The sequence below is a fragment of the Nestor notabilis genome, unplaced genomic scaffold (assembly GCF_000696875.1).
Source record: "Nestor notabilis isolate BGI_N333 unplaced genomic scaffold, ASM69687v1 scaffold11214, whole genome shotgun sequence".
NCBI lineage: Eukaryota > Metazoa > Chordata > Aves > Psittaciformes > Psittacidae > Nestor > Nestor notabilis.
In genome coordinates, this window is record NW_009926219.1 from 5,434 (window position 1) to 27,619 (window position 22,186).

Here is a 22,186-nt window from a genome sequence, read left to right on the forward strand (position 1 = left end):
CTGAATGGGCAGTGTCCCCTCTGGCTGGCGGCAAGCCAGTGTGAGCCAAGATGGAGCCCTCGGCCTGCTCCATGGGGTCTCTTGTACTGGCTGCAGTGACACATCAAAGGGATGTTGAGCAGCTCTCAGTTTCTCCTACTTGTTCTTTCTCCCTTTTCCTTTGCTCCACCTGTCTGATTTCACCCTACTTTGCCTTCTCCTCCTTCCCCTTTCTCTTCTAGATTTGTTTAATGCCTTCACCAACCATTTTCTTCTTGCATAACTTTTTACTGAAGCATTAGTCTCTTAAATCCAATTATCTCGATAGCCTGCCTTTTTTGTTACCTTTTTTCTGCCTTTTCCCTCCTTTTATTTATTTTTACATGTACAAGCCTGGTCTCTTTGAAGAGAGAGGAAGGCTTGCAGATAAAAAACAAAAAACCCAAACCCAAACCATGTAATTTTGTCACTTTTCTTCTGGCACCTTTGCAATGCCCTTAGTGTAACTGAGGGAACTGCCCAGTCTCTTCGGATAAGGCAGGCGGGTCGGATCCTGACCGTAGCTGCCGGGCTCAGCTGTGCTCAAGTGTGCCTCTTAGCTGCGAGATCTGCTCCATTCCGCTTTCAGCACGGCAGCAAAAATTGAACAAGATTTTCTTCATCACTTTATTGGTCCGTCCGGACTCGGAGGCGATTGCTAAAGTAACAGAGATTATGAAAGATGCCAACACCGTCTTCTCTGATGACCTCTGCAATCCTTTGGCAGCCTAAGAAGGCAACATAATTTCATCTGCAGACGATCTCTATAATAAATCCACAGCAACGTCTGTGCTGCTGCCTGTAGGGCTGGCTTGGTGACTTCTGTGGGGAATTTGTAGCATCCAGCCGCTGGCATCTGCTCCTGGCGGAAGCTCAACCATTTGAAGAGACGGGGAGGGGGAAAATAATCCCAGTGAGGCTGTTTGCACATGCTGTTCTGTGCCTCCTCGCCTGGGTGTTCTGCTGAAGGATTGGGACATCTGCACAGAAGGGAGAGCGGCGGCGGTTGGAGCTCGCCCTCTGTGGAGCTGAAGTTCCTCCAGCGCTGTGGGGTTTTAGCAGCGCGCCGTGGCAGGCAGCAGTAGGAACGGGATCGCACCACCCGGAGCGTACACGGACAGACTTGATTAAATTCAAGCCTTATGGCCTCCGGCATAAACAAGATTCATCAGCCCAGGACTTGCAATGCACCTAAAGCCGCTCGCAGCAGCTCGTCGGAGGAAAGTAGTCAGGGGATGCACATGAAAATGTGCAAGAAGATTGCCCAGCTCACTAAGGTAAGTCTCGCTGTTGCAGCTTTCCCGAAGAGGTCAGGCTGCCCTGGCTGAGCAGAGCTGGCTCGGAGCTGCCTTCTGTGATGGCCCCCTTCTGAGAAGAGGGAAGGGAAACCCGTTCTCTCTACTACGCTGTTGCTGAAAACATCGGTGTGCATAAGCTTCCTTTCAAACAGTCCCCCCAGGTGCCACAGACTAACCTCAGCGGGTTGTCTTTGTGGCTGACGATCGGCGAATCGCACTCAACTGCTCTAATTAGCGTGCAACGATAGCGAGAGGGGCTCGAGTTTTGCGGGGACATAGGGTTTGTCTGTGTGCTGCTGGGGGGGGTTGATGGTATCCTCTTTTTTCCCCCTGAATTATGAAGACGGCGATTCATCTGAGTTCTGTAGGTTCTCGAGTAACACTGTTGCAAAGCTGCAGTTGAACTGTGCTACCACAGTACAATAGTGTTGTCTTATACTTAATTGTTCCTGATGTGCATAAGTAGAGATGCTTTAAATGACGTTAGTAAAAGACGAAAGTTGAAGAAGAGGCAGGACTAAATTACACAGTATATTGTACTTAAACTTTTAGTCAATGCTGAGCTACACTGCTAAATATGTAGAACATTTTCCACACTGTGTTAAGAAATAAGAGAAAACTTGTAGGAGTTGGCAGTTATCTTTTAACCTGTCTTTATGCTGTATCTTTGTCAGTGCAGTGAGAAAAACCTGTTTCCAATCATTGTTTACTAATCCAGCTTTACATATTCCGTAGCCTCATCCTAATTGATAAGGATATTTTAGCAATGAATAAACGGTGACAATGAAAAAGCACTCACTAAAAACAGAGGTCAAACAATAGGAATTCATTAAGATGTTCAATTTATAATGGCTTACTAGTAGGAACTAGTACTAGAACTAGTTCCAGTGCCATTATTCTCATCTAATTATAACTGTATGTGATAATGTACATCATGTGTATGAATACATACACAAGTGCTACCTATATTTACACATACATTTGCTTGCAATCTGGTCTAGTGGAAGGTGTCCCTGGGATTGGAACTAGATGATCCTTAAGGTCTCTTCCAATCCAGACCATTCTAGGATTCTGTATTATACTTACTGTACTATAGCGATAACTTTACCAGTGCTTTGACTGTATGTTTGTATAACAGTATTCATACACAATCTGATGGCTTTCTTTCTGTCCACAAACTACTCTTCACAGTGCATTATCATTCTGTAGTAATTGAAAGAAAACTATCCAAATAAACATCAATTTTTTAATGATTTTGAACAAAGGTATGTTTGAGCAATGAAGTCTGTAACAATTCTTCAAGGGAAGCACTTTCCATTTATTGATGACATTGCTGATTCCTCAGCTACAGTGAAATGTACATGATCAATGACTATAAACTAGGTTCAGATGTCCTGAGTTGTCCCCTTGTTTTCTGTCTGATGCTTGGTATCTTTGGCCAGTTTTGCACACTAAGTAAAATTTGTCCATAAGTATCACTCAAATAACTCTACTACCTTTTCTAATACAAAAGTAATAGTGGGGCTTTATTAATTGATACCTTATACTTCACAGTAAGTAACAAGAATTGAGTTACCAGCTCCTTCTTTCTGGGTGATCCATTTCTCAACAGCAGACTTGGAGCATATTGATGAGATCTGAGCAAAGAAACACTTGTTCAAAATTTTCAGCTCTCAGACTAAGTTAATGTTTTGTACAGACTTCTGTGCCTTTTGCTGTAAAGTGATTCTTTTTAAAGTCTCTTTAATCTCAACTAAATTTTGAGGAAAAAATATCTCACTTCTTTCTGAAAACTCTTACCTTATAAAGCTTGTCTTTGGAAAGGGAGATAAGTTCTGCTGTTTTAGTAGCAAAAAGGGGGAGGGGGGAACATGCAAAGGATCATGGCAAAATTATCACAGTGTTTTTTTTCAAACGCTTTTGCTAAATTTTTACGGTTAAAATGTGGGTGAGGTGATTACTTTTAATAGAATTTCCCCTCTGGATACTTTTCAGCCATCTGAAATAAAGATGAATTATATCTGAAGCTTAAAAAGGTACTTCTGAAAAGAGAGTAATTTTGTTTTGGAATGTGGCCCTTTGAGAACCAATTTTCTCTGCAATAACACTACACATATAAAGAACTTATGGCAGAATTGGAATTTTAATCATATGCTTTCCCTAACGATTTCTGGGTAGAGTAGTGCTTACTAACAGCAAACATCTGAGAAGCAAAATCTGAGACCAGATTTGCTAAACGTGGCATAAACTTGTTCTGATCATTTTTGGGTTAGCAACTTTGAGATCTCCTATTCAAATCACAGTTTTCTTGGCTATGTGACAGTCAGGATAATAATAATAAAATCCCTCCTGACTTTAAATTGCCTGAAGTGCTTTCCTTTCCTGTTCTAGCCTAGTATGCAATACTGCTGTCACTCTACAGCTGCAACTTCCTGCCCAGTGATGGCAGAATTCATTGATGGGGTGATAATTCTCTAATTGCTCATCCACTCCACATTGTACCGGGAGAAATGAATACAGAATGCAGAATGTTTAAATTAGGTGAAGGATACAGAGCTTCACTTGCATTCAGTTTCTTTACTTAGTAGTGGCCTCCTCCTACTCTCAAAAACAGAGGAGGGGTGTGCAAAGGCATCAACAGCAGACCCAAACTGGGTGAGGTGATAAGAGTTTCCATCGTTGCATGAAGTGTTGATTACATTGTAAGACAGGTTGGTACGAGAATCCTCATAGCTAATCAGAACACAGAGATCCTGAAAACTGCTTCCATTCTACTGCCCTGCTATTTTTACTTTTGGAAAGGTAGAATATGTTAAGTTTTCATACCTTCAGTCATGCATTTTTCCGTTCTGCACCCTTCTGGCTGTAGCAGCAAAACTGCAAACCTTTAGAAATGTTTTGTTTGCAGCACTTTTTGCCTTTTTTTGTAGGCAGTTTATCAGTATTTTTAGATGCCTGGCCCTTCCCACAAAGATTGACCTTTCCCACTGTTGACATGTAGAACATACATTGTTTTCCCCCATTGAGCTATTTCCCCCAGTGAGAAAAACCAATGAGCATATTTGTAAGCTCAGTCAGGCTCTGTTCTGCTCTGCCCCCCTCTTTCACCAAAAGTAAGGTGGCCTTTGCATTTCAGGGCAGAAGTGGCCACAGATCCTTGTTTGCCATTAGGCATTTGTCTACCCACATTTGCAATATACTAATGAAGATATGATAGGGTTTTATTACTTGCACAGTTTAGGGTTTGCTTTGATAAGTCACAGCTTATAGTGCTACATAATATGTGGGTCAACCAGCTTTTGTTTGAAATATATATGTATTATATGTATTTATATTTTAGAAAAAGGGTATATTAAAAAGTGCAAACTGAATTGTTTTGTTCCTGTGGAGACAGGTAAAAAGGTTTAAAAGCCCTGGTAAGTGATTTTGAATGAGACCTGTCTAGGCCTTCTGAATTTTGACCTTAAATCGGATAACATTACAGCTATTTCCAGATGAGCTGTGGTTTGGTATATGAACTTACAGAAATTAAACCAGAAACATTCTGCTTGTGAATGGGAATGTCCATCTGTAGTTGTCACTCACACATAAAATACAGTTAATAGACAGGTACCTTGCTGCAACAGTAGTGTTCTAATGCATTCAAGTTCATAGAGACTTGGAGTTAGTGTATTCTTACAATTGTAGCAGAATGCATGACTTTGTAACAGTGATTGAGACCTCTCCGTCAGACACTGGACCCTTGGCATGCTGTTTTGTGCCTGCCAGTTCTGTATATTTCTGATCTGTTTAGCAATTAAATGGGGTTTAAAATACATGGTGACTTTCATAAGACACTTTGGGTGTCATTCCCTGCGACCTCAAGGTACAGATTTCTATCTGTTGGCTGTTACAGGAATTCCATATGTTTATGGATTCTCAGGACAGTCCTTTTTATTGGAGGTAGGATGAGAAATGCCAATGAACTCTTGAAGAGGAGTGTTGGCGAGAGTGGATCAGCTTTCATTGAACAGGCAGTTCAGACAGGGCTGGCAGGAGCTAAATAACACTGCAGGTATTTGTACTATTCAGGTTTCTTTTCAAACCTCTGTCAGTAGAGCTCAAACCAAACCTAATGTGAATAACCAGGATGGTGGCATTGTCTGGTGATTAGAGAGCTACCTAACCCACAAAACAGTAATGTTTCCTTCTTTAAGACAAATTCCTGGGTACCAACGGAGGGATATTTTTAATGAGAGGAGATAGCTACCCTCAAACTAATTTTCCCTAGGGGTTCATCTGACTCTGTATTGGGAATTTGGGAGCTTTGTTGCAAGAAGCACATTTTAATTTGCAATATTTCTGGTCAAGTAGATTGTTAAAAAGTCAAGCAGTCTGGCAAGAGTTTTGTGTACGTATGCTGGATACTGTGAGTCAGAGGAAGAGAGTGCTAATGTAAGGAAAAGTTAATTGCTGGTAAAACATAATTATGAACCTTCTATTTCCTTCAGGGGAAAGAAAAACTGAAGGAGAGCAAGTTTGGGCAGATGTTCCTTAATGACTCTGTGTGGAGCAGTTGAAAATGTTATGTACTCCAGCTGCTTATCACCACCGGTCACCAGGAGGTTTATTGCCCCTCAGCTCAGTCAGCAGGGTAGCAAATATGAACATTATTTAACAAGCTTCAGTGGAAAATCAGCCAGATAAGCAAACCCCACTTAACAAAATCAGCCAGATAAGCAAACCTATCTGAAGGATGTCAGACTTGTGAAGAAGTGTGTGCTCACATTTAGTTCTATTAGCTTCACTCTGCAGGTGGAAACTTACAGAAGAATCAGCAAATGGCCTGGTATGTGTATGAGGGTATAGGCTTTTTACACTGCCTCAGTGTCTTGTAGCATGGCTGTATATTAATTAGATCTTTTAACCTTTCCTGTTTTATTTGCAATTAAAAAAAAGGTGGCTGACAGGTTTTGGAATGCAATATGATCAAGTTCTTATGGCTTATTCTGGAAGCACCTAACAGCTGAGCAACTGTGACAGAGCATTCTTGTTTTCTACTCATGTTCCTAGTTGAAATATGTTGCCTTTTTCACATAGCTTAAGCTAAGTTTATTGACCTTATTTTCTGTGGTGTGTTTTAACAGTACTCAGTAACCAATGCTTACAGTGGCTCAGCTGATTTGCAGTTAGTTATTATGCTACCAGAGCTCTCCCGTGTGCTTGAGGCTTTTTGATCTGTTCTCTGGAGAGTTATTCAGTATTCTACAGAAATGAAGCAAAATGGAACAGCATAAAAAACTAGGATCATGCTTTTGGAGCAACAGTACTTTTCCTTTGGGCAAGAAATACAAAAACTGGTTTCCATGTAGGCAAAGAGGAGCTTTTTATAAAGCTGCTTAAATTATGTACTAACAAACCCAACAAAGTCAGCTATCAATATCCTCATGTATTCTACTTTGTGATGTATTTGTTTTCATTATTTTTATGTACAATTTTCTGTCAGGATTTCAAAGGTAGTATTATTTTTGCTTACCAGCTGACAAAAATGTTCACACTAAGATTTTTTAACTTGTCATCACTACCTGTTCTTTATAGCACTAAAAGAGAACTCCTGGATCATAAAATCATGTGCAATCTCATATGTGTTGATCAGCCAGTCAAAAACAGTATTAAAGCCACTATTTCTATTAGGAAGGAACAGAGAATCTTATTATTTGGATGCCTAGAAACTGTCATTTAAATTAATTCAGGGTACAAGAATGACATCTATGTATTGGAATGACCTTCTTACCATATAGATTTGTCACTTTCTATACCAAGTTTGAAGAAAATCTGGCAGCCCTAGTAATGAATAACTCACAGCTACTTCATAATGGAAACTGCATACTAGATTCAAGTCACTTTTTCAAGGAACCCTAGTTAATGTTTATATACAAAATGTTGTGCATTTAAAAATGCACATTACAGGCACTAGGTAATAAAATATCTCGTGTTTCATTAATTGCACAAAAGTGCAAGGCTATGTTTTTTCATGTTCTGTATTTTCTTCATGGGTAATATATTATTGTATTCTTATTATATTTTCATAGAATCGTAGAATCATAGAATAGTTTGGGTTGGAAAGGACCTTAAGATCATCTAGTTCCAACCCCCCTGCCATGAGCAGGGACACCACACACTAAACTATGTCGCCCAAGGCTCTGTCCAGCCTGGTCTTAAACGCCTCCAGGGGTGGAGCATTCACAACTTCCTTGGGCAACCTATTCTATTTTACTTTTATTTCAATTATTAAACTGTTCTTATCTCAACCCATGGATTTTTACGTTTTTTTCCATTTTCTGTTCCATCCCACGGGGGAGTGGTGAGGGGAGGGGTTAGGAAATGGTTGTGTGGTTCTTAGTTGCTGGCTGGGTTTGAAGTATGACATGTATACAAGTACCCTTTTCAGTGACACTGTAACTGTATCTCTCTCCTAACGTTTTCTTTAACCAGGATGTAGATGCCAGTATTTTACAACTATGAAAAAGTTCTTATTGCTTGTGCTTAAAGCCATCAGGAAGAGTGTGAATGTAGTTAGTACCAAGACAGGGTTAATTTATCCTGCCTCCCAGTAGGGCACAGGAGCTCGGGCTCCAAAGTGCTGGTTCAAACTTGGCATTTTATTTCATGTATGTGAATTTATCTTCCACAGGGCTCGGGGGCAGCAGAACACACATAACCCTAATGCTGAGGAAAAGCTGCCTTTATTTCAAACAAACTACAAACTGACTTTTCAAATGGGGATTTTTTTCTGAAGTTAAGGACCTCAGTAAAATTCACCTGGAGTAAGATTGTACCTTTCTTATGCAGTTGTCATTCAGAACATTGACTTAGCCTTTAGGCGCTTAAATACAGTTTTAACTTAAAGCAGGTCACTACCAGAGAAGTCTTCTGTTTTATCTATCTTTGGAATTTACAGCATTTGGGTGTGACTCTGCACTGACATTTAGAGGGTTATATAAGAGCTACCTTTAGATGTAAACATGAGATTATAGTTGAATATTTTGCGTTTTACATTCAGGAGGAAAGAACTACAAGAATTTGGTAACAGGGCTGTTAAGAACTATGGCTGGTACTTTTAAATGTTTTTACAATATTTAAATGTTTTTACTAAGATGCTGATATACTTTAGTATTTCATAAGCATAATAAATTGTCTCACAACTACAGGGCATTGCAATGCAATTACAGTGCATCGCCACTGCACTCTGGGTGCGGTGAGTACAATCCTTGTCCCCTGATTTTCGAGGTAAAGAATGTGAACTGGAGAACAGAACAGCTTCTTGCTGGCTTGTGCCCCCAGAGGGGTGAATGCAGCCAGGATGTGGTCAGGCAGTATAGTCAAGTTGGAGTAGTGACAAGTGCCTTTTGGTCATCCAGAGCAGTCATTGTTCATGATATAAACATGATGAGAGCCATCAAAGACTTGTGGGGCTTAAAGCTTTACATTTGAATGCTTAAAATTTTAAAATCAAAGCATAATTAAAAATTATCTTAAGCATTAATAGCTGGACTAGGCTCTTGTCATAGAATCATTAAATTGTTCAGGTTGGAAGGGACCTTTAAAAGTCATCTAGCCCAACTCCCCTGCAATGGGCAGGGACATCTTCAGCTAGATCAGGTTGCTCCTATATTGGAAGTTTTCACAGATGGCACACCAGTGACCACCTAAATTCTAGTATTTTAATCTGTAATAGTGTTGCCTCATGTTTCCTTCTCAGCTGTACATCAGAGTTGGAGAGTCATGCTTTACAGTGGTTTTGCAAGGAAGTTTTTATCACAATTGTATATCTTTTTCCAGTTCAATTAGACTATGCTTGTTGTTTGGGGGGGGGGGGTCACACACCATAATGCCGTATACAAGATCTGTTTGAATCATAGACTTATGATTGTGATTCAGAGAGGGTTTTTCATTTGTTATGAATTTGTTGCTTAAAAGTCCTGTTATCTGGGTGTCTGACTGCTGTCTTCATTTGTATTTTATTGCTCCAAGATTGTTCCTGAGCAATTTCAGACTCTGTCAGTGTGTATGGAAGATTTAATTTTCTCCTCTAAACTACATTATATTACATTTATCTGGACTGAACTTTGTCTTTTTACCACTGTGAGGCTCTTCCGCAACTCCTGTAGTTGACTATCACTTTTGATACTTTAGTTTTCAAAATTGTAATGGCTGCATGAAGTAGGATAGCTGCTGGTACAGTGCTCTAGAGGCTTCATCATGACCTCTGTTCTGAAAACCGACTCTCTGAGTAGAGAATATCTTTAGTCACAACAAAATAAGAGTATGAACTGCATATTACTAGGATGGGAAAACTGCAAGGCAACTGAAATCTCCACAGCCCCTAGAATACTGTGCTTTTCTTTTATCAAAGTGTATACATAATAAACTGGGAAAAAAAAAGCAACAGTCCTTAACATGGTAGCAGCAAAGGCTCTGTGAAAGTTTCACATGTATGTTGAATTTGCTTACAGCAGCAAAGAACTTAAATCTTGGTACCTGCAGTAGAAGAAACAGGTATTATTAATTCATGGATGCCTGAGAGTTCTGAAGGCTTCTTAATTAGCAAAGTATGTAGAACATGTAAAGAAACAATTCTACATGTTAAAAATTCCTCTATGTGAATCTCACCTGTGAGCTAGATGACAGTAAGAACTTAATCCAGTCTCTGTAACGCTTTAGTCTGGATTAAGAAGAAGCAGTTTATTTTATCTATATTTGTCATAGATCTGCATCAAAGGCAAAACCTGCAATAAACACTGTGTTTTTAAATAAGTTATAGTATTTCTCTCCACAAAAAATATATTTGATTGGAAAAATTTGTTTCACCCTGGGCTGTAATTAAACCAACAATTCAATATTGGCAAGTTTTCAAAATTCTACTGTATTTAAAGTAAGGAAATACTTTGAAAATCCAGGAATTTAGTGAAAACTTCCTTGGTGAATTTGTTTGTTTACTGCATGTATTGTACAATTGGACAATGTTGGCTTATCATAATCTGTAACAAGATTGTAAAACATATTTTGGAAGAGGAAAGCTTCCGATTAATATCTAGAATCAAAAAAACCCAACCCACAAAAAAACCCCAAAAAAACTCAAACAAACAAAAATGACAAAACCAAACCAAACCAGAACACGAAAAAGCCCCCAAACCCCAACCGTTTGAAAGCAGTGAACGTCTGCAATTTTAGACGCCTTAAAGATCTTTGAAAATTTGGGATGTAATGAAACATTTTCACAAAATCGAGTGTTAATTTGGCAAATTAATTCTGTCACCATTGTATTTTAGACTATTTAGGCTAATGAGATATAGTAGTTCGTATTTTTGTAGCATCATACAGATCAAACTTCTGGGATACAAATCTATTAAGTTCTTCTATATGTTTTAGGTATGTAACAAACCCCAGACAGCTAAATTAGTAGTGAATTAAACAGAAATAAGGCCTTTTTATTCCTTCTATTGACACTGTTGACTTCACTTCTGTACTAAAAATTCATCTGGACTACCTAGAAATGGACAGACGGGGCAGAGATACAAATCTTCTATTTCCTGCATGCTGTCTATCGGAAACAGCTTCACAAGATGGAGTTGAGCTCATTCAAGACTGTAAAAGCCTGAGATTTATGGGGATATTTGAGATCTTAAGGAGTTACTCAAGAATTTCACCAAGACAGACACTGTGAAAAGTGAACAGAAAGGTACTTTGATATCAAACAATTTGGCCTTTCTGATTGTTTGCATATGTGTTTGTTGATTTACAGTGATTCATCCATGAATAAGCATAATATTTTAAAGTGTTTTTATCTAGTTCTGTGGTAGCCATAGGTATTATGCTAGCAACTCAGAGGGATGTCGTGCTCTTTTTATTTGAAAGCAATTGTCTGTGTTGTCAAACTGATCAATTTTAGAGCTGCTTTTTAAAAGCTGTTTATGAACACAACTGTTAAGAGCTTTACACCACATTGACCAGCAGTGTTTACACTCACAAGGTACAGATACTGAAATCATTTTCCAGTATTTTTTCTTCCAGTCCCAGGTTCATCTCACATAACTCCAGTCTCTTATATGAGGTACTTGGAATAGGAATAGAGTAGCTATATTTGGTAGGGAGTGAAAGGCATGTGTGAGGGGCTTAAATTTCATAAAGTACAGAGCAGCAGCCCTCTAAAACCTAAATCTCTTAAGAAGGTTAAGATACTGAGGAATCAGTTTCAGCTCTCAAGCTTGAAGATTAAATTTGAAAGCATGCATTTTCAAGTCAAAATTCTTCATCGTGGTTCTAGCCACTATTGAACAGAACTGTAGGAATAATAGAGCTGGGAGGCCAGTTTCTGCCATTGTTTTAAGTAACTCACTGAAGATGTTGGTGATGGTCTAATGCTTGGTGGAATTTGGGAAATCTCTATGATGAAGTCAGACTTCAGAGGAATCCCAAATGCCACCGTCAGCCTGAACACAACATAATATAAGCCAAGCAGTGCTCATTTACTAGATAAATTCATCATCAAGAGTGGAAGTCTGAATCACAAAGGGCAGATATTCATCTCTGTTTCGCTGGTAGAATGAAACGCAGAAATGTGATCATCACCATCTGACCTAGTTAATTGCAGAGTTGCCCAAACTAATTACTGATAATCTTAAATCTGTGGGCAGAATTAATCTTCTTCTTGTAGTTTTAATGTCTGTGTCCCAATAGTTAAGTAAAGTTCATAGAATGATTTTAGTGGGGAGAAGAATCTGCTCAGTATGTTACAACTATTTCTGTTTTAAAGGAGAAACAGTTAAAAATATCAGAATGTAATAACAACATGTAAGCTAACCCCCAAAACCATATGTATCTAAATGGAGGCAATGACTTCTTGTCTGCTTTTCTTCTGGAATATTATGCTGTTGTTCTCTTTTGTCTCGTACTTACCCAGAACTGTATCTGGACCACGTTTTGCATTTGTGACTTTTTAAGGTGTCTATACTTAATTCATTACTGCCAGAGAGGAAGTTGACTACACACAAGATGCATTTTGTGTTTTCTTTCATTTATGGATGACTGAAATACAGCTGAAATTCATATACAGGTAGCACAAAAAATGGTTAGACATAACTAAGCAAATTCAATAATTCTGGAGATATCCTCAGGATTTATACAACACAGACTGCAGAGTTGTGTCACTTCCTATCATCGAGATTGGTCTCTCAGTGGAGGCTTTCCCTGAGGAGGGTTTGAAGATGACAATGCCAGAATTCTAGTATAATTAAGAATTAGTTGTGGCTTCTTTCTGGATTTATTTATGTACTTCAGACTATCATTTTCTCAAACATTATCTAGGAATCTTTTGATTAACCTCTGTGGGCTCAGGCCAGACTGAAAGTATCTGTCATAACTTGTATACAGGTTCCAAACCTAGTTTTGTAGAGCAAAAAGTTCTTCCTAAAACAACCCCAACCAACCAATCAACCTCCACACATGTTAGTACATAATGTGTTGGATACACTTCTTGAGTTGGATAACTATGTTCAGTAGAAACTGGATTAGCTCCTATGTACTAATGGGGCCTGAAAAGCTGTGGTTTTTTTAAAGCAGTTACTGTGTTTTCCAATTACATGAAACTGTCTTTTAAGCTTAACGTGCACATTGACCAAGTTTACCTCTGAACTCTTCAGTCTACTTTGGGATTCTAATAGCTTTTTCTTGTCAAAGCAATAGCATGTTTAACAGCTTCTGTGAGGAGACTTTGGTGTGTGTCATGGGTAACAGATGAAGCCTGCCTGGGCTAATAATTTGTGTTATGAGAATTATTGTTTTGCATTTCCTAGAATAATATCAAGCATCAAAGGGTTTAGATCAGTTGTTTGAAACAATGCTTATTGTCATCAGAGGCTCACTCAAATCATCTAAAAACTGATTTCTGAGATTTATAGCTGTTACTGAAAGTGAGGGGAAAAAAAACCCAATACATTGTCTGAACACTTCTCAGAAGGTTTTGCTGTTTGTAATTGTCCAGTCTTTTCCTAGTGAAAAAGACAAACAACACACAGACACAACAGCAAAACAATAAACTGCAGCAGTTTAACAACTTGATAAATATAGTAACTGAACTAATGGCTTCCATTTGCCAGATACTTTCATTTCCTATTATTTTTCTCATTCAATAGGTGATATATGCCCTGAACACTAAAAACGATGAACATGAAGCTAGTATACAGGCTCTGAGAGAGGCTCATGAAGAAGAAATTCAGCATATTCTTGCTGAGACAAGGGAAACAATTCTCCAGTGCAAAAGCAAAGTTGAAGAAGAACAGTTGCTAAGAAAACATATTCAGGCACTTGAAATTGCAGTAGAACAACACAAGAGACTAAAGGAAGAAGCCTTGGCAGAGTTAACATTGTGCAAGAAGCAGGTGGAAGAGAGGGAGCCAAGAACAGAAATGGAACAAGCACAGACAGTCCTTTCTATGGACACGGGAGGTACCAACGCAGCCTTTGAAAACAAGCTTCTACATTTAAAGCAGGAATCTAATGGACTGGTAAATGAGTGCAAAGCATCCAGAAGAGAAAATTTAGATGAAAAAGTAATTTTAGATGAAAAATACAATGTAGGAGGACAACCTTTAATAAATGAAATGAAAAACCTGAAGAGTGAGAACCAGAGAGCAAGTGAAGAAAATACTCAGAAAACAAGCAAACTGCAAGCCTCTTGTGAGAAAGGAAAAGAGACTTTGAAAAAGGCCGTGCAGCAATCTATGACAGAAACAAAGAATTGCCAACAAAGAGAAACAGAGCAAAGTAAGAGCTCAGAGACTGAGGAAGGTTTTTTGCTGCAGCAGGTAAAGAAGCTGGAGGCAGACCTAGAGGAGAAAAACCTGAAGATAAATGAGAGGAAGAAGCATTCCCAGAAGCTGAAGGAGAGAATACAGGTAGAGTATGAAACCATGATCCTTATCTCTTCCTATAAAAGTGCAAATTATCAGGTTTTAAAAATTTTGGGGAGGAGGAGGTCTTTTAAATATATTGAGTCCAATACTTTGTTAAGCACTAAAGCAATTTTAGAGGCTTGTAAGAGAAATAGGAGGACGATAGTGCTGAGAGTTTCAAAAGAGTTGGGATTATTAGTAACTCATTAGAATGCTTTGAACAATAGACTTTATGTTACTTGAGGAAGGAGTAAGGTAAAATACAAATTCATTTGTTTGCTGAACAGAGATTTACCTTTCCTGCCCTGAAATGCGAAGAGAGCACCAAGCAGGCACTCACGCTAGCAGTGAGTATTTACAGAGTACAGTCTCCTTTTCCCCTGTGGTTGCCAACAGCTTACTGCACGGGTATGAACAAAGTTAGGTCAGAAACCTAAGCTGGCAGGTTAGGAATCAAGTGTGATGTATTGTATGACTCTTTCAACCGTGGCTTGTTCCAAGTGACATTTAATGAAGTGTCCTTTTCACCTGTGGAGTTTACTGCACAGAGCCATAAGACTTTCAACATTAGTTCTCATCTCACACTTTGCCTGTCTACCCTCACTGATGTGTATCTCAGAAGTTTGCACACAGCTCTGCAGCCCCTTCCTGCTTAAGTGCATCATGTGTCAGGCACAGCTTCAGAGGCTGGCACATCACGGGCAATCTGCCAACCAGCTGCATTTGGTACGTAAGGTCAGGGTGTGGGAGAGGCACCGATGAACTTCACTGAGCTGAAGCACCCAGCCATGCTCTGTGCTCAACAGTTCCACTTTGTTTTAATACTGCTGGTCCTCCCCGTCACATAAACTCACCTACCAGACCTGTCCCCAGCCCTATGCATGTTAGATAAGAAAACACCTTGAAGGTCTAGACTTGGAGTGTTTCAGAATAACAGTAACTCTTTCTTGATGAGAAAGGTTTATTCCCTTTAGAGTCAGAGAACCCCAGAACCTTGCATGAAGTGTGGTCACCCCAGTGAGCTGTGCTCTTCCAAGGCAACTTTTCACCATCTGCCCTCACATCTTGTCTGTCAGTATTGTCTTGCTGACAGTGCAGAGTTTTGGGCCTCTTCTTTGAGGATGTTATTTGAGGAAGTTCAGCCTTCAGTTTAGTCACTGCCCTTTTGTTTCAGAAGACCAGAGGGTGAATTGAATACACTTTCCTCAGCATTATTCAGACTCCATTCTCTAACGCATAGCTCCACAGCAGAACAACCTCTGTCTTCTGCAGGAAAGTGCAGAGCTTACAATGAATTGCAGAGATGCAGATAAGCCATTTTATTCTAAATTGAGTCAGGGAAATCGTATCTGTTTCAACAAGGAAAAGTTTCTGGGCTCTGTAGAAGTTAGTAGTGATAGAAGGAAACAGGGAAAGTAAAATCCTCGTTTCTTGGGTGTACTTGAAGTAACATTCAGCAGAAATGGAGACATGAAAATTTATGCACATGATTTATTCTTCTGATTTACCATATAAAAAATGCAGGATTTTAGGAATAAATAATGTAAAACGTGATAGGAACTGGAAATGAGAAGGTGGTCTCATTAGCAATTTAATTTCTAAATTCAGTATCAGCTGAATAAAACTGAAATACTTTCTGAGGGACATACGCTCACTTGCACATTTCAGATCCTCTAAGTCTTTGAAATGAGGCTGATTTACATACTACCAGAGCATATTGCCTTGAATGTGTAAAGAGAGCCTCAGACCAGGATAAATCTGAAAGAAGGGAAACAGTTACATACAATGTTGTTTTCTGTTTCTTTCCAGTTTAAATAAAAAGTAGAAGTTTCTCGTTTCTGAATTGACTGTTACTGATGCTGCCACTAAATAGGTCAATAGATTTTTCAGAATCCTGTGAACAAGGACAAACTGGGAAACAGAAACATTCCTTTAATCACTAATACCTCTGATCATTAGTAAAGACTAGCAAGAAAAGCTATTATAAGGCTTAAAAGACAAAAAGACTCATGTTTAAGCAAGGTGAGTTTTCTGTTTTCTTCTCAGTGTATGCCAAGAGGTTTGAGGCCTTTAGATGAAAGGCATCACATTAGTGCATGTTTATTATTATTATTACTGTGGAAGAGAGAATACAAAGGATGATAAGTCATTAAGTCTGATCTGTTTTGTCTACTTTTGGAAGAATTTTAGCATATTCTGGAGGTAAAAGGAACAAGTTTAAGTTTTCAACTACAGAGAGTGTTAAGTACAAGCTCGTTTTATTGCATAAGGTTTTACTCAACATTCATATAGGAACAAATGGCAATTTTGTCTGAGTGGAGATTGCAATATTATATTGGGCATCTAGAAACTGAGACTAGAACCTGCAGAAATAAAACAGTAAATATGGTTCAATTTATTACCTTTATTTATGGACAGACAATTCCCAGCCAAGTCTGTAGGACCAGCTACTAAGAAGGAGAAAAATGACTGCTGTAGCTGAACCCAGGACACTGGTTTTAGGCATCTTTATTATGTTACAAACTATTGTACCTCAGCAACTGGAAAAAACCCGTAACAACTAACATTCATTAACTTTTGGCATGAGTTGTCATGAAATTAATGGAAGTATATCCTGTTCCAGGTTTAGAATAATCACTTGAAAGATGTCTGAGGTAATTCTTGATGAGTGTTCACTTTACAATGATGCCTACTACATCTGAGGGAATGGCTTCACATTACAAGTATTCTGGCAGCAGAGACAGTTGAAGGATGTGGAAGACAAAAAATGCATTTAAATCAGCTCTGTAGGTGAAAGATTTATATTGTGGAACTACAGTGAGAGAGAAAATGACCATTTATTGCAGAGAACCTATTTAATAAACATAGAAGTAATGTCATGCATGTTTTAGGATTTGGAAGTGTAGATTGAGGGAACACAACAAGAAATTTTGGAATCAAAAGGTAGAGTGGAACAACTGGAGGAAGATCTAAGTGTAGTCAAAGAAAGAAATCTACTCCAAGCGAAGGAAATCCTGCAAAAAGCAGGTAAGATCGTTGTTAATGTAATTCTGAAGTATTTGTCAGTAGTCACAAACATTGGAAAGTCTGCAGGTTATTTATGCTATTTGAAATGTAAATTTTGATACCACAGAAGATATGGAAACAATGTTGAAATCCCAAAGCAAAGCTGTTAATATAGTAGATGAGCTGAAACGTCAAATAACAGCAAATGACTTGTACAGGAGCCAGAACAGGAGGTGCTCTGAAGACGTGCAGGAGCTTAAACAGGTGGTTTGCTCTCAATTATTCAAAGGCATGGCATGTCAAAAGTACTGAAATCAATGTCATCTTTCTTTAATAGCTTTTAGGCTATTCTACAGCATTCAGTCCTGTAAGATTCCCAGATATCTGACCTCATCCAGTGGAACACCGGCTTGTGTTTATAACCTGAACTACATGAGTTGCTGCAATGACAGTGAAGAAACTACTGACATCCTTGAGCTAGACCAGGGCAGAGTGTTCAACTGCTTCTGTAACCGACAGAATTTCTCTGTTGAGGTCAAGCTGGAATACCTATTTGGTTTCTTTAACTATAGAAAACAGTTCTAACAAGCTATGCAGAAATAATGCAGGAATAAATGCAGTACGATGAGAAGCGTATGTGTCCTGAGAGTTCCCTCTGTACAGTGTCTGTCCTTAAACAATTGTCCAGCCCCAAATCTTTTCTGTATTTTCTAGTTCTCTTATAATACTGTTATGCTAGCATTCTGGAAAACTGGACCTGGCATCAGAGACATATGAAAAAACAAATTGCCCTTTGTACTTTTTCTCCGAACTGAGGTTGTCCTTGAGGAAGCCTGCATGGTTGGAAGTGAGTTACACACCCAAATCAAACCAGAGCAACAAAAAAACCCCCATTCCTAGTCTGCAAAAGAGGCATACAGGCTTGGATCACTACAGTTCTACACTGTTAACTGAAAAAGCCAGTAGTTTTTAATGGACTATGTCCACCTAAATAGCATTTTCACTACAAAATAGACTACTGTGACCACAGAATTGTACCTTGATTTTGTCATATTATATAGTGTGTTTTATAGACTATGGAAACTGTAGCCATTTAAAAAGAGGATATGAATAAAAGACACAGAGGACTTGCTTTGTAAAGGCAAGCATCAGTCCCATAAGGAAAAGATTTGTCTGAAGGAATAGCTGTCAAAATGGCTGGAAGATCTTGTAATGAAGCATGCTAAGGAAATAAAGCCGGTCTAAAACATCATGGAAGCTGAAAGAAAAAAATGCTGAAGGTAGGAATGTTCTTCTATTTATAGATGCTCTTAATGCATCTTCTTTTAATCTTATTGGTCACAGTGACATCATTTGAATTATCCTCACTGGAGGCACTTTGAATTAACATAAAATTCAAGGATTTTCTTGCTACAGCCTTACGGGGGAGGGGGTAGGGAGGAGGAGGAAAAAGAGAAAAAAGTCAAACTGGTGTATTTCCCTGAAAAACTCCACAGGCAGGAAGGTGAATTTATCCTTGATGTGATAAACTGCCTTCTTAGCAACACTTATCCTTGTATGCTTTGCATGTGAGCTTTAGAGTAACTAATAGAAGGTCCTTCCTGAAGAAAACCATATTGTAGGTGTATTCCAGTTTCTGACTTGAATTTCCATGGATTGCTGCTGTGAAATACTCAGCTACATGGATTAGTCAAAACTTTGCATATGGGCAGAGGATCTAATTCTGCAAAGTGCTGGTAAATGATTGAGAGTGCAGGTGTTACCAATGAAATGATGATTAGTTATGAATACCTGCATCTGCACGTCCTTATTTAACTTGAGTCAGAAAGAAAGTTCATGTTCTCCTGGACTCAGACAGGTTACCTGGGCAATTCCTTTTCTCAATGGGTTTTAAGTGGCTGAGCTGTAAGCTTTGTTGTCAGTATGCATTAGCAGTGATTGGCTTAAGAGATTCTTCAAGGGGTTTCACTTTCATGAGAACTCCTGTCTGTGGCTGAATTCTCTGGCTTCAGGAAATTTGCCATCTGTAATGTTACTGTACAGTAGGAACCTAAATGTGAGCTGAGATCTATTCAAATGTAGGAAAACCTTGAAATACTGTTAGTTTTCAGCACATGCTTTAATGCTTAGTGAAGTTTACAACTCAGTTCATGCCCAAGTGGTTTGCCAAATGTGTGTATAAACTATGGAGGAATTGAATTTCTGTCTCCTCATGTACGGGTGTGTTTGTCAGACATCTTCTAGAAAGAAAAAACATTGATTAGGGCAGCTTGTAGAACTGGACAGTCAGACTACTGGTCAAGTGTTCTTTAGACCCTTCTTGGTGCCAAGAAGGTACTTGTACCCGTTTTTCCCAGTTACAATGCTGTTGTACCTTTCTGAGGTTCACATTTACTTGAAAATAATCCAATCACTTGCTGACAAGTTGGGAAGCCATAAAAAGCATGCAGCTCCTATCACTAAATGTTGAGCTTCATAGTACTTTCTAGATTTTGGAGACTAGGAATTAAATGCTCACCAGAAGAATTCATTTCTGCCTATGAACCTGCTGGAGTGTATATATTTGTGCAACCTCATTTCTCAAAAAGGAACCTGTATGAGTAAATTATCTGCTTGTGAAAGTGCTCATGTTTGATCAGTATGTGAAGATGCAGTGCTTCAGGGTACACATTTACACTGTCAAGTGTAAGCTCTATGAAAGGGACTTTGCCTCTTATATAGAGTATTCTTTTATGTGAGTCAGTTGATACAGGTATATTTAAAGTGATGCCAGCTGTAGCTCTTCATGTGAGTCAGATCAAATTTAAATATCAAATACTTTAGTAAAAAAGGCATAATACAGGCATTTATTGCTTATAACCACCTCTTCTTAGAGATTCATATTAAAAATTAAGAATCAATTAAAAATTTTAAGTTTTACTTGAGTTAGTAAAAGTTAGAATTACAATATTTATCATTAATAATGCTATTTATATCCTCTGATGGAATTAAGGCCTATAACAACTGTCTGAGAATTACTATATCTATTTTCCAGATAGAAAAGCTAAGATACAGAGGAGGCAGTCAATTGGCAGAGTTGCAGTGGGAATGCTGCAAACACCTGATCTCCAGGTTTTAATCAAAGAGACCTTATCATTATTATTTGAGGATATTATTATATCCTCTCCTTTTCATATAGGCAAAACTGTATCTTTCCCTTGCGATATTAATGTCTATTAATCCTTTTAATTGCTACCTGTTTTCCTGGTTTTAACTGTGAAATGCTGATATGTTTTCCTTTATTTAATTATGAGTTGCAAGGAATATGTCAGTATTGACTGTTTCCTAATATCATGCCATCCTCTCAACAATTCTCACTTTCTTAGGTTTTAGTTACCTTTTCTGTTGTCTTGAATTCTTAAGTAATTGTGCTGTAAGAATGAAGGTGAGGCAGGGGTAGGGCTGTGAGAAGGGGCTGTACAGGATAAGGGAGGTGTTTAATTGCTATTTTTACCCTGTTTCCTCCATTTGTGGTGTCTGAAACTATGGTAGAGTATGTTTTGAGTCAGCAAATTGGCACAAATAGGCAGAACAAGCACATTCATATGCTTGTAATATATATCACTTTGGGACATTTCTACAAGTTGCACGTTCAGTCTTTCTACAATAAACAATTGCTCACATTTGCTACAGATAATTTCTTCAGGCTTTTGGTCACTCTCTTGCATGTGTATCACTGATATTTCAAAAACTCTTTCCAGAAATAAGGTGATTATGTCGTCTTCTATTTTTTTATTTTATTTTTACTTCCTCACTGGGATTTTCTTTATAGCTGCTTTAAGATAATGCTCCCTTTGATTCCCTTTTCCACTAATTGCCCATTAGTCAGTCATCTGCTTATATGTATGGTCAATGTATATTTATTATTTTCAGATCTTGTGGGTGGCTCTTGCATACTAAATTCTTTTTGAACACTAACACCACTCAAGGCAGAACAGTCTGACTTTTCATGCTAGACAATTTTCTGCCTCAGGGAAGCTTTCAGTAGAAGATGAGGATTATGCGAGCTGGATTGGCTAGCACTAGTACTAGAAAGAACCAGAAATCAGACCAAACTTAATACTTCTTTGATTGAATAATACATGAGTCATGTTAAAAACCGTAGCATGTATAATTGTATAAACAGTAGCACATATTACTGTGTAAACTGCTTTGTCATGTTCTGTCCTAGCTGTTGCATGCTCTTTCCTTTTTTCCTTTTTCCCCTTTTTTGTTTTGACTTTAGGAGCTGCAGACACAGCTAGAGGAATTTAAAAGAAAATCTGAGTGTGAACTAAAGCAGCTAGAGAAAGAGAAAGAAGTTCTAGCTGGGAAACTTCAAAACTCTTCACTTGAGGTAAACTGGACATAAATGTAACATAGTAATAAAAGAACTCTTCATATTTCCTCTCATCTGAGAGATTCTTGGTTAGATTTCAATTGTATTTGCTGTGATTCTCATTCAAGAAAATATGCAGGGACTCTGGATAGAAATAACAGGAGTTACTGCTCCTGAACATCTATGAAGATTTCAACAAGCCTGTTTATTTTGGTAAATTTCATATGTCACTCTTTGGAGATATACTAAGGCTTTTTGGTGAGGAGTTTGGCTGTATCAGGTTTGGATGGTGACTCTGTTCATCTGTGTACAGGGCTAAGTGAGATTAGAATCTTTCTTGCAGTCCATTGTTGACTTTCTGCTTGGTTTGGGTTTTTTTGTGTGGGTAGGTATGTAAAAGGGCCTGCTTGCTTGCTCCCTTGAGCAAGAGAATTGAATGGAAACAAGGTCGAATAGATCATCATTTCTGTTCTGCCTGCTTGATGGTAAGGGTGGTAACTGAAGCAGATGGGACTGTGCAGTAAATTAGTATGTATTAGGAGTTAGGTACGCTTCTCTCTGTGTTCTTAAGATCA

The 22,186-nt window shown here is 38.5% G+C and overlaps 1 protein-coding gene across 1 annotated transcript in view; it reads left to right on the forward strand.

Moving 5' to 3' along the window:
- Positions 1–1,160: 1,160 nt before the first annotated feature.
- Positions 1,161–22,186, forward strand: part of FAM184B (family with sequence similarity 184, member B) — a gene marked incomplete at its 3' end in the record, with an annotated part of 35,677 nt that continues 14,651 nt past the window's right edge. The window contains 7 exon segments of the mRNA XM_010013437.1: positions 1,161–1,295; positions 13,490–13,802; positions 13,935–14,251; positions 17,155–17,275; positions 18,378–18,527; positions 20,289–20,365; positions 21,525–21,629. Coding sequence (XP_010011739.1) covers positions 1,161–1,295; positions 13,490–13,802; positions 13,935–14,251; positions 17,155–17,275; positions 18,378–18,527; positions 20,289–20,365; positions 21,525–21,629 — 1,218 coding nt within the window.